At 46.7% G+C, this 17,857-nt stretch overlaps 1 protein-coding gene across 9 annotated transcripts in view; it reads right to left on the reverse strand.

Annotated features, from left to right (window-relative positions):
- Positions 1 to 17,857, reverse strand: part of CIT (citron rho-interacting serine/threonine kinase) — a 177,282-nt gene that overhangs the window by 108,500 nt on the left and 50,925 nt on the right. For all 9 annotated transcript variants that reach the window (XM_062181903.1, XM_062181905.1, XM_062181904.1 and 6 more), the window contains one exon: positions 17,694 to 17,847. In XM_062181903.1, the coding sequence (XP_062037887.1) occupies positions 17,694 to 17,847 (154 nt within the window). The remainder of the gene's footprint in view (positions 1 to 17,693; positions 17,848 to 17,857) is intronic.

The raw sequence follows: 17,857 nt of genomic DNA on the forward strand, positions 1-17,857 counted from the left end.
TCAAGGGACAAAGACAGAATAAAAAGGTCCAATATTTGTGTAACAGGAGCACCAGGAAGAGTAGAAAACTAGCATAAATATGGATGCAACATTTTAAAAGTATTGTGTGAAACCTGGTCACATCTAAAAACTATAAGGTAGGTGACCAGGCCCTAACCTGGGAAGCTAATTTTCCCATTTCTTGTGCCTTATAAAAAATAGCTCTTTTTGATTCTCATAAGATGTAAAGTTTGTTCTTTTAGCTTTACAAAAGGTATGAGGTCTATATTGATGGAGGTACCAATGACTCCCCAGTATATAGTATAGTACCAGTCACACAGTAGGTGCACAATAAACATTTTCTGAGCAAATATATAATTAAATGACTAGGAAATGGGTTTTGTAAAAATAGTACCTAGCACAGTACAGGCCACAAATAAGCTAATTGACGTTTGAATTAAATGAAGAAGCTTTAAAAGTCGAGATTGTTCTGTCTGAAAAATATGTTAATGAGTGTCTATATTAATATTTTCTGATTGAATATTATGAACCCATCAGCTCCCCCCACTGCCATATACCACTCCATTCACTGGGGACAAATAAGTCATATTTTAAGATCTATTGTTTGTTGTCAAAAGCCACTAAGAAAAAGAGGAGAAAAGGAACATTTTACTCTGTATTCCTAAGTAAATCAGGCTGTCTGCAGCGATGGAAGGCCACATCCTCTTTAGTGGCAGAGGCTATGAAAGTCGCTTCTTAAAGGTTTTCTTTTTTTTTTTTTTCAGTTACAAGATAGATGACAGAACAAGGCTTTCAGAAACAAAGAGCTATTTCAGGAGCTATAGTTAATTTCTTGCCTATAAATTCTTTCTTTCTCCTTTTTTAAAAATCCTGACATTCATGAAAAGCTTTGGGGGAAAAATTTATCATCTTCAAAATATTTTTTTAAAAAAGAAAAACCAATTTTGTCCTCTTGACGCTGCTTCTTTCAAACACGTTCCACGGAGCAACAGTTACCCCATTCTCACCTCTAATTTTTCAGCATGCAAGATAAACACTGATATTAAAAACAGAAAAGATTCTCCCACATGGGTGCAGTGTTTACTGTATGCTTTCCTCACGGAACACAATTTCCATGAGGATAGACTCTTGTGTTCCCCACCACACGCCTAACACCTAGAATGCTACCTGGCTGACCTCATTCAATGTCTCATACCTGTTCTGTTAAAGGAATGGATGAAGAATGAGACTCTCAGATGAGGGGTAAATTTTTTAGACCTAATGTGCTAGCCCATGCAACATGCCACTGTAGGAACCTGCTGTGGCATAGCGAGTTAAGCTGCTGCCTGCAGCGCCAGCATCCCATACGGGCGCTGGCTGCAGTCCTGGCTGCTCCACTTCCAATCCAGCTCCCTGCTAATGCATCTGGAAAAGCAGCATAAGATGGCCCAAGTCCTTGGGTCCTTGCACCCTTGTGGGAGACCCAGAAGAACCAGCAGATAGAAGATCCTCTCTCTCTCTCTCTCTCTCTCTCTCTCTCCTTCTCTTTCTATAACTCTGTCAGATAAATAAAATCATTTTTTTTTTTTTAAAAAAAGATTGCAGTAAAGCCCGTAAGACTTTCAATCATCATGATGGGTTGCAGACACTGATGCTGCATCGTACACAGCAGAAGCACAATATGAATAAGAACCAGCACTGTGTCAACAAGGGACGAGGGCATAGAAATAAATACTGTATGATGACACCATGAATCAAGACCAGGCCTGGAGTAGAGTGGGCATTTGGTAATAGTAAATGACTGGGCCAGCGCTGTAGCGTAGCGAATAAAGCCACGGCCTGCAGTGCCACATCCCATATGGGCACCTGTTCAAGCTTCCGATCCAGCTCTCTGCTATGGCCTGGGAAAGCAGTAGAAGATGGACTAAGTCCTTGGGCCCCTGCACCCCCCTGGGAGACCTGGAGGAAACTGCTGGCTCCTGGCTTTGGATTGGCACAGCTCCAGCCATTGAGGCCAACTGGGGAGTGAACCAGCAGATGGAAGACCTCCCTCTCTCTCTGCCTCTCTGTAACTCTGCCTTTCACATAAATAAATAAATCCTTAAAATAAAAAATAGTAAATGACAAACATCAGCAACTCTAGTCTACCTACCACAACGTTGCACCTCTTTAAAAAAATCTTAATTGGACGACAGGTGCTGTGTTCAAATCTAAAGGAAGATTGCCCGAAATCAGCTGTCTTCCAGTTGCTTAAAACTTGAGGCACTCTCATGAGCATATTGATCTACATGATGAAGGCAGGCCTGTGAAAGACGTGACGAGGAGGAGATTCCCATCCGTGAGAGGTCAGGGTGTAGCTGTGAAAAGCACACGTAAACGGAGCGAGGCCAAGTTTTGCCAGTGGGGGATGTGGTGGGGTTTTGGGTGTTCTTGCGGCAAAGTGTCATGGAGGTGATTGAATCTCAAGGGTTGCTTAAAAGGCATCTTCATGGGCTGGCGTGAGGAAAAGTGCTACTTTAGAAAAGCCACAGAAGCCGGAGTAGTGAGGGAGCTGCAGAGTAAGTGGAAGTGAAATCTTGGTTGGACCTTGAAGAGGGAGCCCTGGGTTGGATTGACAGCACATAACCAGACAGAGCTATGGAGCCCTGGGCTGCTAACAATCATCTGGACAGTGCCACTGGGAAGAGGTGTGTGCTAGACACCTATAAAGGGCCCGCCCACAGAAGTCAACAGGACAAACTGTACTCTAAGGAAGGGGTAGCACGGAGGACATGATGAATAGGAGCCAGGCCACAGAAAGGAGTGGCGAAGTGGGAACTGGATGCAAGAAGGGAGACTTCTGGACTATCAAATCGTATAATGCAAACAACTGCGAAAGCAAAGACCAGAGTGGGAGGAAGAGCAAGATATCCGGGAATGAACAAAGAGAAGTTCAGGGACTGACAAACAGCTGGTTACAAGAAATTGACAGCAGCTCATAGCACAGTCTAATACCACGGCTGCAACTGATTTCTCCAGTTGCTCCAAATACCTCTCCATATACTTGGTTTGAATCGGGATCCAACCGAGATCCAAGGGGTCGACTTGGCTGGTGTTTCCCCTTTAACTTGTCACGCTGCCCTCCTGTTTTACTTCTCAAATGCCATGTATTGGTTAAGAAGCTGCACCACGCATCACATCATCACAAAATTCCCCACCTTCTGTACGCAGCTGATTGCCCCCTGGCGGCATCACTTCACACGTCTCTCTGTCCCCTGCTTCCTGTAAACCGCCTGTTAAATCCAGGGCCTTCCAGACAAGAACACTGCCCGGAATGTGCTGTCTCCTTACTACTGCATGACATTAGGGGGCACACAGTGTCTGCCTGTCGCCCTGCCTGTGATGTTAAGAATGATCCATGGCTTCTGATGATATTAGCTTGATCCATCTACCACCAAGCTCCCTTCAGTTTTTCACCTAATGGTTTCAGCAGCCACCAATGATCACTGCCAAGTGATTATTTCATCAAGGACTGCACGACTCCTAATCTCATCATCCCTTCTACATTTATCAGCACATCAACAACTTGGTTACCCTGGCACACCATTCAAACAGGACGGCAGGACTGATGCTTGGTTTCCTTCTCTATATTTAGCAACATTCAGAGTAATGAGTTGGGGCCTTAGCAACCTCCAAGAATGACCAATGAGACTTCCTTCTCAGTATCATTGCAAACTCATGAATTTTTATATATTGGACGTGTTTCAGGCCACTGCAGTCTTTTTAATGCTCAAACTGTTCTATCGGGCCAGCGGAAGCCCCTATATTAGATATTCTTGTCAGAAAAAGTCAAATGAGAATCCATTTTAGCCCCTGGAGCTGCCTTCCAATTTACAGAGGCTGAAGAACGAGTACAAACTACCACTGCTCCACTACCACTCCCTGGCGAGGAGCAGAGCCAAGTCCAACATGGAGGAGATATTCTAAAGGACAATGCTTCACTTCTTCATCAAGGCCTATGCATATGGGCCTTAAAAAGTGCACAGAAAAACGGAATTAAAAGCTAATGTGGCTCCAGACTGGACTGTGCCCCTGGCTTCAGCTTCCTATTAATGTGCCCCCTCCTCCCCAGGAGGCAACAGGTCAGGTGAATCAAGTAGTTGAGTCTCTGCCACCCATGTAGGACACCTGCACTGATTTTCCAGCTCCTGGCTTTGACCTGGCTCCCTCCCTGCTATCGTGGGCATTTGGGGGAACAAACCAGCAGACAGGAGATCTCTTTCTCTTAAATAAAATCTTTTTTTTTTTTTTAAGAATTTCTTTTTTTTTCTTTTTCTTTTTTTTTGACAGACAGATTTAGACAGTGAGAGAGAGAAAGGTCTTCCTTTGTCCATTGGTTCACCTCAAAAGTGGCCGCTACGGCCAGCACATTGCGGCCCGCAAGCTGCGCCAATCCGAAGCCAGGAGCCAGGTGCTTCCTCCTGGTCTCCCAGGCAGGTGCAGGGACCAAGCACTTGGGCCATCCTCCACTGCCTTCCCGGGCCATAGCAGAGAGCTGGACTGGAAGAGGAGCAACTGGGATAGAATCTGGCGACCCAACCAAGACTAGAACCCGGGGTGCCGGCGCCGCAGGCGGAGGATTAGCCTAGTGAGCCGCGGCACCAGCCTCAAAAAAAATCTATTAAAAATTGTTTTAGTTATTAAAAAAGTCATTGTAAGTTCCCATGAACTTTCGGAAGCCCCCTAATATATATTCATACACACACACATGAACACACATATATGAGTGTTTCTAACTTCTTAATTTGAAAAATAAGCCTATCTCCATAGCTTATATTCCAAATACAAGTAACTTTAAATCCAAGTGTTGGGAGTGTTCGCAAAGATGTGAAGGAAGATCACTTATATGCTGTCAGTGGGGGTATAAAATGATACCATTTTGGAAAGGTTTGGCAATTTCTTTTTAATTTTTTAAATTATTTTTTATTTATTTGAGAGGCAGATGGGGGGGGTGAAGTGGGGGGAGGGAGGGAGAGTGTGTGTTACCATTCACTGACTCCCAAATGCCCACAATAGCTCAGACTAAAGCCAAAAGCCAGAATTGCAATCCAGGTCTCCCTTATGGAGAGACCGCTACTTCCCAAGGTCTGCATTTAGTGGGAAGCTGGAGTCAGGAGCCTGAAGCAGGAACGGAAGGGAATCTTAAACACTAGGCTAAACGCCCACTCCCTGGGAGTTTCTTAAAAACTTAAAGATATGGCCGGCGCCGTGGCTTAACAGGCTAATCTTCCGCCTTGCAGCGCCGGCACACCGGGTTCTAGTCCCGGTCGGGGCACCGGATTCTGTCCCGGTTGCCCCTCTTCCAGGCCAGCTCTCTGCTATGGCCCAGGAAGGCAGTGGAGGATGGCCCAAGTGCTTGGGCCCTGCACCCGCATGGGAGACCAGGAGAAGCACCTGGCTCCTGGCTTCCGATCAGCAAGATGCGCCGGCCACAGTGGCCATCGGAGGGTGAACCAATGGCAAAAAGGAAGACCTTTCTCTCTGTCTCTCTCTCTCACTCTGCCTGTCACAAAAAAAAAAAAAAAAAAAAAAAAAAAAAAAAAAAAACTTAGAGATAGGCCGACTATCTGAATGAACCATCCCATTCCTAGACACTTACCCAAGAGAGACACGAACACATGTATCAACAGATTCATACGTGGGTGGGAAAAGCAACTTTAACTGGCCAAGAGCTGGTACGGCCCAAATACCCATCAACAGGTAACAAGATAAACAAGTTGTACTGTATCCATAAACAAATACTCAGCAAAAAAAGAAATGAACTATGATACATGCCACACAGCATGGCTAAATCGTAGAATAATGTGAGTGAAGGAAGCTAGGCAAAATAAGAACATTTTGCGTGATTCAATTTATATAAATTTAGTGGATACAAACTAACCCACAGTGACAGAAGGGAGATCAGTCATTATCCCGTACAGGAGAAGGGATAGGAGCAGTATAAGACAGGAGTGACAGAGGGGCACAAGGAAACTTTTGGGGTGATGGATATGTTTATAACCTTGAGTTCGGTGATGGTTTCTGAGATGCATATACATATCAAAGTTTACTCAACTGTACACTTAAAATACATGGGGCTTGGCCGGCGCCGTGGCTCAGTAGGCTAATCCTCCGCCTTGTGGCGCCGGCACACCGGGTTCTAGTCCCGGTCGGGGCACCGATCCTGTCCCGGTTGCCCCTCTTCCAGGCCAGCTCTCTGCTGTGGCCAGGGAGTGCAGTGGAGGATGGCCCAAGTTCTTGGGCCCTGTACCTCATGGGAGACCAGGAGAAGCACCTGGCTCCTGCCATCGGATCAGCGCGGTGTGCCGGCCGCAGCGCGCCTACCGCAGTGGCCATTGGAGAGTGAACCAACAGCAAAAAGGAAGACCTTTCTCTCTGTCTCCCTCTACTGTCCACTCTGCCTGCCCAAAAAAAAAAAAAAAAAAAAAATACATGGGGCTTACAAGCATCGGTATGTCTATTATTCCTCAATAAAGCTGTTTCCAATTGTTGCAAGGGAAATCATTTGTCCCCAGTTCTCTGATCTAAAGAGCTTCTGCTTGGCTGGCGCCATGGCTCACTTGGCTAATCCTCCGCCTGTGGGTTCTAGTCCCGGTTGCCCCTCTTCCACTCCAGCTCTCTGCTGTGGCCTGGGAGGGCAGTGGACAATGGCCCAAGTGCTTGGGTCCCTGCACCCGTATGGGAGACTGATAGGAAGCACCCAGCTCCTAGCTTCAGATCGGCGCAGCACCGGCCGTAGCGGTCATTAAGGGAATGAACCAACAGAAGGAAGACCTTTCTCTGTCTCTCTCTCTGTCTGTAACTCTACCTGTCAAAGAAAAAAAAAAAAAAAAAAAAGCTTCTGCTCAGGCTCCTTCACCCTTCTAAGTAGAAGGATTGAATAAACACATCTAATATCGCCTTCTTACTTGCTCCTTCCCTAAGCTAGTCTGCCTCATCAGGACTGGACATCCACTGGGCCACATGTTACCAGAGGTAGGCCTACAAAGCTTCGAAACTGAAGGGCCGAGCTCAACAGCCCCTCTCCAACTGCCTGAGAGCGTGGCAGGCACTCAGCCCAGTGACTGCTCTGGTCCTCCTCATTTCCATCAGGCCCCTGTGGCCAGGCCTGCTTTGTCCTTGAGGGAAGACGCAGCATTCCCCTCTGCCCAGTAGGAGGGTAAATCCGCCAGAGACCCTCATCCCAGGCTGTTGAGCCTTTGCCTTGCCAAGAACACAGTTGGCACTTTGGTCTCCGTCAGCCGTCATCTCTGAGCCTGTGTCCTGTGTGAGTCCTGATGTGGAAGAGCCGGAAGGGTGCTCTCAGATCCTAAACTGTGAGTGCACGTGAACGTTCCATCACCAGGGATGAGCAGACTCGCCGAATTTATTTTCTCTGAAGCGAAACACCGGAAATGATTTCCAGACCCTCAGTCACGAGCCACCTGGGCTTGGGACTCGCTGTCCTCAGACTTCCATGTGGGTGACTCCTGCCAGCCGTCCTCGTTAGTTCTCTACAACTTTCGCCCTCAGAAAATGAGCACAAATGCAATCACCACACTTCACGGGACTGATTAGAAAGCTGGCAGCTGAGCAGAGCCCCAGATGTTTAATATCATTTGGAATCCTTGGCAAGATTGTTTCCAAGTTTGCTTGTTTGGGAAGGGTTTTGTTTTGTTTTTGTTTTTGTTTTTGGCAAGTGAAAATTTAAAAGTTAGGGACTCCAATTTTATGGGCCCTCCCGTAAACCTATTCCCCATTTCCCATCTTCCCCTAGGAAAGGTATTACTTTAACTAATTTATATGCAACTGGAATTTGGGACTGCACGCTTGGTTTGTATTGAGCAGCATACAGATAGCTTCCCATGGAAATCACCAGGGCACATGTTGGAGAGCTGTGGTCCACTGCATTGCAGCGGGCTCACTTACGGGAAACCCAGAAGTGAAGTTCCTCGAAGCTCAGTACCCAGAAAACTGGGTCTTTTCTGAGCAAACTTCTTCCTCGTAGACTGGGGCTCTGGTAACGGTCCCTGTGCTCCTTTCTGCTCTGGTCACTAGGAGGCTTAGTGCCCCAAATCATTCTGCCTCTAATGATGCAACAGGAACTTCTCTGTACTCTCAACCCTGACTGTGTTTCCCTGGCACTCCTCTTTCACCCGGATTTCTACATTTATTTATTTTTATGTTCTTAATCTTTTAGTTATCTCTAGAAAAACCTTTGCAATTTATCTTAGAATAAGGTAGATTATTACACATCTTTTAAAATTCTATTTATTTGAGAGACAGAGAAATCTCCCATCTGCTGGCTCATTCCCCAAATGTCTGGGAGCCTAGGAGCCAGGAGCTCCAACCAGGTCTCCCATGTGGGTGGCAGGGTCCCAGCTACTTCAGCCGTCACCTACTGCCTCCCAGGTTGTACATCAGCAGGAAGATGGAATCGGGAGCGAAGCCAAAACTCAAAAGCAGACACTCCAACACGGGATGCGGGCATCCCAAGAGGCATCTTAACCACTGCGCCAAACGCCCGCCCCCTTAACATCTCTGTGTGTAGCTTCTAAATTCACACTAGAAGGGGGAAATCCTATAATCCTAATTCATAAGCATTTAGCTCTTTTTGGCCTATTTTCTCCTATCAGTGACTTACCCTCTAAAAACAGAACAGCTCTCAAGAGACACATCAATATTTGCCTGCATATCCCAGACACAACCACACACTCTACTCTCTCCTCATTATTCCTTTATGGTGCAGCAGGTGGTGTCCACATGCTCCTGGTCTAGTAAACTGAACTGCTGCCACCACACTGCTCCTCTCCCAACGCGGACGCCCCCAACAGCTCCACTCCTCTTCCCCGCTTCTTCCTGCCCCCCTGACATAACTGCAGGTCTGACAAGGAGATGCACTTGAGGGCCACGCAAGCCTAGCAGGGAAGTGTATCTACCATCCTCCTCCATAAGCCAAGAAAGCAAATCATGGCCAGACACCTGTCCTTTGGGCAGGTGCCCCCAAAATGAGCAGACTTGGCCAAGGCCTGAAACAAAGGAACAGCCCTGAAATGACACTATTCTTAAAGCAGATCACTAAAACAAACTGAAGGGTTTTCCATTGGGTGAAAGAATACTGCTCGTCAGAAACCAATGGCAGAGTGGCAAGTTCAGAGAGCGAACATGGTCAGGCCTCATAAAGACTTCTCCTTTGTTAGACCAACCTTCCAGTAAGATCTCTCAGTACTCACGAGGCAGAATAAAGATGCTGCTGAGAGTATAGGCTGTGGGGGTGTTTCTATTAGCGTGGAACATTTTGGAAAGCTATACAAGAAACTGACAATAGGCATTCACTTCCGGGAAAGGGGATGGGGAAGGAGTGGGAAGGAAACATTTTTCCCTGTAACACAAATATCTTACCATGGACTGTACTGCTCTTTCAAATAAATAAAAGAAAGAGGGAGATCTGAGATCAACTCCAACTCCCCCCACTGCCAGCCACCAGCTCCATGGCCTTGGTAAAGTGGCTCACTGCTGCATCCCTCAGTGTCCTCATCTGCACTGGGGGACGAATTATAGCACCTGCCTCAGAGGGGCTTGGGAGGAATGCACAGGGTAACGATACGCTTACCATGACTTGTAGAGCCCCTGACACACAGGAGGTGTGCCATCAATGGCCTGGCAATGAATACATGCATAAAAAGTGCTCACGAAGAACACTCAATCCATCCTTAATTAAAAGTAAATATGGGGGCTGGTGCTGTGGTATAGCAGATAAAGCCGCCCCATGCAGTGCCAGCATCCCATATGGGCACCAGTTCAAACCCAGCTGCTCCACTTCCGATCCAACTCTCTGGTATGGTCTGGGAAAGCAGCAGAAGATGGCCCAAGTCCTTGGGCCCCTAAATCCGCGTGGGAGACCCAGAGGAGGCTCCTGGCTTTGGATTGGCACAGCTCTGGCCAATGTGGCCATCTGTGGAGTGAACCAATGGATGGAAGACCTCTCTCTCCCTCTCTCTCTCTCTCTCTCTCTCTGCCTCTGCCTCTCTGTAACACTGCATTTCAAATAAATAAATAAATCTCTAAAAAAAATAAAAAGGAAAATATGGGACAACAGTAAAGCAGGAGGTAGGGGAGACAGGAAATGCCGTTCTGCCAGAGATAAAGTTAGACCGGTGTCGTCAGGCTGAGGAAGAATGTAAAGTCTATCCGAGACAAAAGCTTTAAATTCCTCAAAAGTACAGCCTGAAATCCAACGATTCTTTTTTTTTTTAAAGATTTATTTATTTATTTATTCGAAAGTCAGAGTTACGCAGAGAGAGAGAGGCAGAGAGAGAAAAAGAGAGGTCTTCCATCCAATGATTCACTCCCCAACTGGCCGCAACAGCAGGTGCTGTGCCGATCTGAAGCCAGGAGCCAGAAGCTTCCTCCAGGTCTCCCACATGGGTGCAGGGGCCCAAGGACTTGGGCCATCCTCTACTGCTTTCCCAGGCCACAGCAGAGAGCTGGGTGGGAAGAGGAGCAGCCAGGTCTCAAACCGGCACCCATATGGGATGCCGGCGCTCCAGGCCAGGGCGTTCACCCGCTGCGCCACAGCGCCAGCCCCAATCCTACGATTCTAAGCAGTGCCATCTACCCATGAGCATCCTCAGCAGCCTTCCCCAAACCCTGAGCCCAGGAGACAGAACAAGGAAGACCCACAGAGAGGAGCAAGAAGCTCCGAGACTGGCACTGTGGTTTCCTGCTCTTGCAGGCCTTCAGCAAGGGCCCTGGGCACAGGAATCACCCGGGGATCTTATTAAACTGCGGCTTCTGACTCAGCTCGCCGGAGTCTCTGTGTCGCTAACAAGCTCCCGGGCAACACTGATGCTGCCGGTCCAGGGACCACGCTCTGAGTAGCAGGGTCCCACCGACCCGACAACAGTTCCACTGCCGGTTAGCAGTGGCAGTCCTGAGGGCTTCCAAGGGTATGGGCCCTGTCCTGGGAACAACCCAGCTAATTCTTCTAAGTTGATGGCTCTTGATGGGGATTAGTCCCCGCCACCCCCACTCCACCCCCCAGGACCCTGGGCAATGTCTGGGGACATTTTGTGGTTGTTGCAGCTGCAGGGTGTTACTGGCATCTATGGATAAAGGCCAAGGATGCTGCTAATCATCCTGCAGTTCAAGCAGCAAAGAAAGATCTGGCCCCAAAGTCAGCAGCACCAAAGCAGAGAAACCCTGTTCTTAAAAAACAGAAGACAAGAATTCCCCGAGCCTGCTCAACTCATCCTGATGAGAAATCCCAATGCTAGAAGGAGGCCGCCAAGACGACATGGTCTTGTCTTGGGCTCTGTCTGAGACATGGGGACAGTGGCGGGTTAGCAGGGTGCTGTCTGGTGGGAAGGGGTCACCAGGTCACAGTCTGTGTTCCAAGTTTTGTTTTAAAACAAGCACATGTGGTTCAGCGAAAAAATGAGAGACCCGTGAAGCATTGAGCGTCCTACCATTGTGAGGTACAGAAACTCAGTGGGACTGCAGCTCTGGTCAGGCAAAGGAGCAGCCAGGAGCTTAGACTCTAAGCTCGGTGGAGACTGAGCCATGTTCACATGGGTTCCTCAATGGAGCCGTGTTACAGCTACGCTACAGCTGACATAGCACTTAGAATGCCAGGGATACTCACGTATCAGAATGAATCCTGTGGCTCCAAAAATTATGGCAATTGTAAGTGCTCTTAAATAGACCCAGCAATTAAATTATTCTCTAGTGAGACACAGCTTATTATCAAAATAAATATCACAGAAGGCTGGCAATGTGGCATGGTGGGTAAAGCCTCCGCTTGCGACGCCGGCATCCCAGGGGGCACTGGTTCATATCACAGCTTCTCTACTTCTGATCCAGCTCCCTGCTAATGGCCTGGGAAAAGCAGAAGACGGCCCAAGTCCCTGGGCCCCTGAAACCCACCTGGATGATCCTCCCGGCTCCTGGCTTCAGCTGGCCCAGGCCTGGCCATTGCAGCCATCTTGCGGGGGAGGGGGAGCCAGTTGATGGAAAATATCTGCCTCTCTCAAATAAATATATCTTTTGTAAAAATAAATAAATAAACATAACAGACAGTATCATGAATAGCAATCACTCAGGCTAAGGCATTAATGTAGAAAAATCATGGAGTGTGGAATCACACAGACCTTTGACCCAAATCCAACCTCTCTTGCTGTCTTGTTGTATAACCTTGGACAAGTTACCACCGTGTCCACTTCCACAAAAGGGGTACTATCCTTTCTTTGCAGTAGGATAAGGGGATATATTTGAATGCCCAGTGGCTGGCACAGATAGGTGCCCCCTACCCAATACTTCATATCATACTAATGGGCTAGAATAAGAAACCCAGTGAATGACATGTGTTTATTTCTACATACAAATTTATGTATGAATTTCTTGTAAAGCTAGGAAGGCATGGATTGGCTCTCCTTTAAGCCAAAAGCTATCATCCCTCAGGCCTATTGAGTAACCACAAGATTATGTGCTTATTGTGTCACCCTGGCCATTCGGAGCCAGGCAGTGAGCAACGGTCAGCAATAACAAAAAAGACACTTAGACCGGAGGGGAAGATAGCCATGTGTCATCAGCATGGGACAACCACTCAGTTGCTACAGCATCAAAATAAAATGTACTCTCCACTTACAAATGCCTAGGATCTGAAAAATCAGAATAATGTTGCAGGGAATCACGTCTCTCTGAGAACAGTGAAAAGGAGAATGACTCGAGAGGGGAAAAGCCCATGTCATAAATAACAGGAAATTCAAGTTCGCTAGAGAATTGTCCACTAATGTTGCGGGGGATGATCTGTAATCACCATTTGTGTTAACGTGTTTCTCACTGTTGACACGTGGCGGTCTTGGATGAAAGGTACAAATGCGCTAGTACTGCTGATGTCACTATGCGTTCGGAGAAAGAACTGTAAAAGATGTGATAAAAAGACAGCACCAGATGCAGAACTCTGCCACCGACTGGGGCAGGAACGTGATGCCAGCCAAGGTAGGCAGGACCCCAGAGGCATGAAAGAGGAGCTCTGATTGGCTTCAGCTTCCCAGAAGGCCAGAACAGTTAGGCTGGGTACAACCAGAATCCTACATGGTACCTGAGACACCACTGTGCAGCCTGGCTCAGCCAGTACACTAGGAAACTCCCTACTGAAGCTTGGAAAGCAGCCTTGAAATGATAATAGTATTAAGCAGCTGAAAACCCTCGTAGGAGGCAGAGAGTGAACCAGGAGAGCAAGTGTGCCTGAACCAGGCCAAGCCCTGGGTTCTGCCCAGAGCAATTTCCTCACCTGACCTCAGGACCAAAGTCCAGGCACATCCTAGTTGCTCTCAGTAGTCACTCCCAGTCTGTCATTCAGAAATTTACCAATACCCACCTTAAATTGAATGTATATATCCTGCCAGGACCACCTCTTGAGATAATGAGCATTAGAAGATTATTACCTGCTGTGTTAAACAGTACCTCCTTTCATTGGTTACAACAAGAAAAAGAAGAACTAGGGGTTGAAACAGCAAAGAGGTTAATGTTGCTTTCACCAAGGGACGGTGAGAGCAGAAATAGTCAATTGCCTGGAACCACATGGTACTATTTAAGTAGCAACCATGAACTTGGGCAACTCAATGACTTCAAGTGTTTGGGTTGACAAAAGTCACTCAACATGTGTTTATGAAAAGCAGAACTGGACAAAGGCATAATTTATCTTAGCATTACCGAGTAAGAAAAGAGCTCAAATAATAGAGTCCAGCAATGTTTGCAATCACAAAACCCTGAGTTGATTGCAAATAGGTGGGGATCAGGGGTTGTGAAAACAGGAAAAGATACTCGGTGCCCTGAAATTTAATACTGCGCCTCTCTGCAAAGCCAGGAATGCCAGAGAGTCACAAGGCAGCACCAACCTTCCGCGGGCATGGAGATCACACCTGCTGGCTGAACTACCAAGAAGTATCTAAGTCAGGACCAGTCCCATCAAAGATAAACCCCAAGAGCAATAATGGTACCCTGGATTGGTACATGAGGGGCAGGAGGTTGACCCAGCAGTTAAGCTGCCTGCTGGGATACCTGCATCCCATATCAGAGTGCCTGGGTTGGAGTCCTGACTCCACTTCCTGCTAATGTGCACCTGAAGGGAACAGGTGATGGCTCAAGTAATTGGGTTCCTGCCACACACATGGGAGCCCTGGGTTGAGTTTCTGGTCTCCAGTTTCAGCCTGGCCCAGCCCTGGTTGAAGCAGGAATTAGGGGAGTGAATCAGCAGACTGAAGAATGTTCTCTCCCTCTCCCTCTCCCTCTCCCTCTCCCCTCCCATCTCCCCTCTTCTTTCTCCCCTCTTCTCTCTCTCTCTCTCTCTCTCTCTCTCTCTCTCTGTGTGGGTGTGTGTGTCCCTCTCTGTCTCTCTTACTTTTCAGATTAAAGAAAAATAAACGAAGCATGAGTGGGAAAACTGCTGAAATCCAAATGTGTCTGAAGTTCAGCTAACAGTAATGGACCAATCTGAACCTTAACTCTGACTAACGTGACACCATTATGAAAGAGGTTAACACTGGGGAAACTGGGGGAAGGGTGAGCAGGGATCTCAATCTGGATGACTGTTATATTAATCTAAAATTATTCCAAAAGGAAAGGTTATTGAAACTGAAAGAAATGTTTTTAAGGCAAATACATTTTGTGAGTCTTCAGAGCCACTCTCCTGGGAGCTGAGTCAACAAAAACCAACTTAGTTTTTCAGAATCAGGATGCTGCTGGGGAAGGAGAACTCCCTCACACAAACAGGGCTGGGAGGATTACAGAGAAAATGTGCCGGGGATAAAGAAAAACTAAGCCCACATTTATTACGATGAGAAAAAATTAAGCACGTAGCCATGGACAACGTGAAGAATCAAATGTGGAAGCCGCATGTGTGAATGACCAAGACAACAGGCTGTCTCCTCCCAAAGGACAGGCCTCAGGACGGACAGCAGGAACCACATCTACTCAGATGTGTGTCCTCTGCAGGCAGTGCATGACTGACAGGTGCTGCAGTTTACAAATGAGTTGGCTCCCCAACTCCTGTGAATGTTAAACCCCGTAAGTCAGAAGTTAACGACACTACAAGGGAGGATACTTAATACAATTCTGGTGTTTAGGAGGTGTGCCCAGTTGGAGGCACTTGTGCCCTCAAAAGGCTGGTTCTGTACGCCCGAATCTGTCTCACCATGTGATCCTTCCTCTGCACATGCCCACCACTACGATCCTCCAGTCTTGCTGGACAGCTGAACCAACAGGGCTGCCTGATCTTAGCCTGAAAACCTCCAAAATCATGTGCCATGTCTTGGTGGCTTATCTTAGGTTTTTTGTTGTGGCAAAAATAAAAAAGCTAATACGATAGAAAAATAGCTACATTCACAAATCCAGTAAACCTTAAAACCTGTAAACAGCCCAAATGGGGCCGGCGCCATGGCTCACTTGGCTAATCCTCCGCCTGCAGTGCTGACATCCCTTATGGGAGCCGGGTTCTAGTCCCGGTTGCTCCTCTTCAAGTCCAGCTCTCTGCTGTGGCCCGGGAGGGCAGTGGAGGATGGCCCAAGTGCTTGGGCCCTGCACCCACATGGGAGACCAGGAGAAGCACCTGGCTCCTGGCTTTGGATCAGCATAGCTCCAGCCGTAGCAGCCATTTGGGAGGTGAACCAACGGAAGGAAGACCTTTCTCTCTGTCTCTCCCTCTCACTGTCTAACTCTGTCAAATAAATAAAAATAAATAAATAAAAATTTTAAAAAAACCCTGTAAACAGTCCAAAAGGAAAAGCTAGAACTAAATCTGAGAATTGTGACGTATAGTTGACCACCCTACATCTGTAAATTCTGCACCTCTAGGTTCAACTGAGAACTGAAAATACATGGGAAAAAATTGTCTCTGTACTGAAGCCTTTTTTCTGGTCATTAATCTCTAAGCAATACAACAACTATCTATACAGAGTATACAGTGTATTAGATAATATAAGTAATCTAGACATGATTTAGAGGTTACAGGAAGATTGTGTCATTGATATGCAAATACTATGACATTTTATAAGAAACTTCAATATCCCTGAATTGTGGTATTCCCAGGGGAAACCAAGTCCCCTACAGATATCGTGGGACGACTGTAATACTAAACACATCAGGGTTTACCAAAACACAAAATAAAGTTACTCAGGTAATTAATCACCATTCACTGACTGACTTAAGTGGAGATAAGTTGTTAGGCATAATCATCGTATTCATGCATTTAAAAAAATTAACTGCTTATTCAAGAAGATTACAGAAATAAAATGGCATGTCAAGAAAATAATAAGTACTTGGAAATTCTATCAGGTCTTTTAAAAAGCGTAAAAGGAAGAACGCACTGAAAATATATTACTGATTAAAAGGTCCGAGCCTTGGAGGTTTGGGGTGGGGGTGATCTACAAAGATTAGAAAATGAAAGTGTGGGGCTAGCAGAAGGAAAACCAAGAAAGACCTAGGGAAAGGCAGCCTTAAGTACCTTAGAGGAGGTTAGGGAAACCATCCAACCGGTTTTCAAGTGGACAACACTGGATCTCACCACACTCACATGCCACAGAAGCCACAAGAGGTTATAATCACACACAACTCCCAGAAGCCTGGTTTTGACGTCTGAAAATGGGTTCTGAGGATGGAAGTTTGGCCCAGGAGTTAAGACACCACATGCGATATCTACCGCTCCTATCAGAGAGCCTGGCTTTGAGGCCTGGCTCCACTTCTGCTTCCTGCTTCCTGCTAACGCAGACTCTAAGAGTGCATGCTCAAGTGGCTGGGTCCCTGCCACATGGGGCAGCCCTGGGTTGAAGTCCTAGCTCCTGGCTTCCTCCTGGCCCAGCCCTAGGTGTGGTGAGCATTTGAAGAATGAACTAGCAGATGTGACATCTCTGTCGGTCTCTCTCTCTTTCTGCCTTTTAACTAAATAAATAAAGATAAAAACAGATTCCTTTTCCTCACTCTCTCACCACCAAAAATTAAAAACAGGCCAATTGCTTTCCTGCTGGCTCTGATCTCTGCTGTTCACTCCATCAACTCATCAGATCACACTCCATCAACAGCACATTCAAAATTTAAAAAAATGTTTTTTAAAAAAGCACCAATTGGTAAATCACCAAGTACTTTAGTTTTGTTGATAATAAATCAGATCTTTGTTTTTAATGAATTAACTCAGTTCACGCAAATTGACCGCAAAGTGATGTCTGAATGAATCCCCTGTATGTCTGCATTAAAGATTTCACATGCTGGTGAGCAAAGACAAATAGTCCAGAGGGAAGTAAATGAACATTGCAGCGTGGCTGGTTTCAGAGCAGCCTTGGTCGGGAACAGAGCTTCCTGGAGATGTTGCCTAACCTCAGAGTCTTTTTCCTAACCTGTGAACAGGATTCTTTGGAAAGAAACTCTGTCAGACCTTAAAACTCCATCAGCCTGTGCCTCTAAACCGCTGTAAGATACTGTGTTAGAGACTGCATAAGCGTGGAGTTTGGTAAATGACCCACTTCCGTGCAAACAGTTCTAACGCAGAATTATTACTCAAAGATGGCTACATCATTAGCCTTTTCTAGTCCTGCAGATAATACGCAGGGTACACCAGCTTCTCTGGGCCCACACAAGTTCTGATCGCTCCTAAGCATTTCTTAATCCCAGAACCCAAATTTAAGGAGCAGGGCTCTACTTACACTCACGTATTTTATTCCAATCAATTTTAGAGAAGAACGGATGGCAGCAAAGACCTTCGAACTTCAGTCTCTCTTTCTGGCCACACAGCAAACTTTGAATCAGATCAAGAAATTCACTGCTGACTTTGGGGTCCTCTGGAAACTTCAAAAACCGCTGTTTCAAA

This window comes from Lepus europaeus, chromosome 23 (assembly GCF_033115175.1).
Source record: "Lepus europaeus isolate LE1 chromosome 23, mLepTim1.pri, whole genome shotgun sequence".
NCBI lineage: Eukaryota > Metazoa > Chordata > Mammalia > Lagomorpha > Leporidae > Lepus > Lepus europaeus.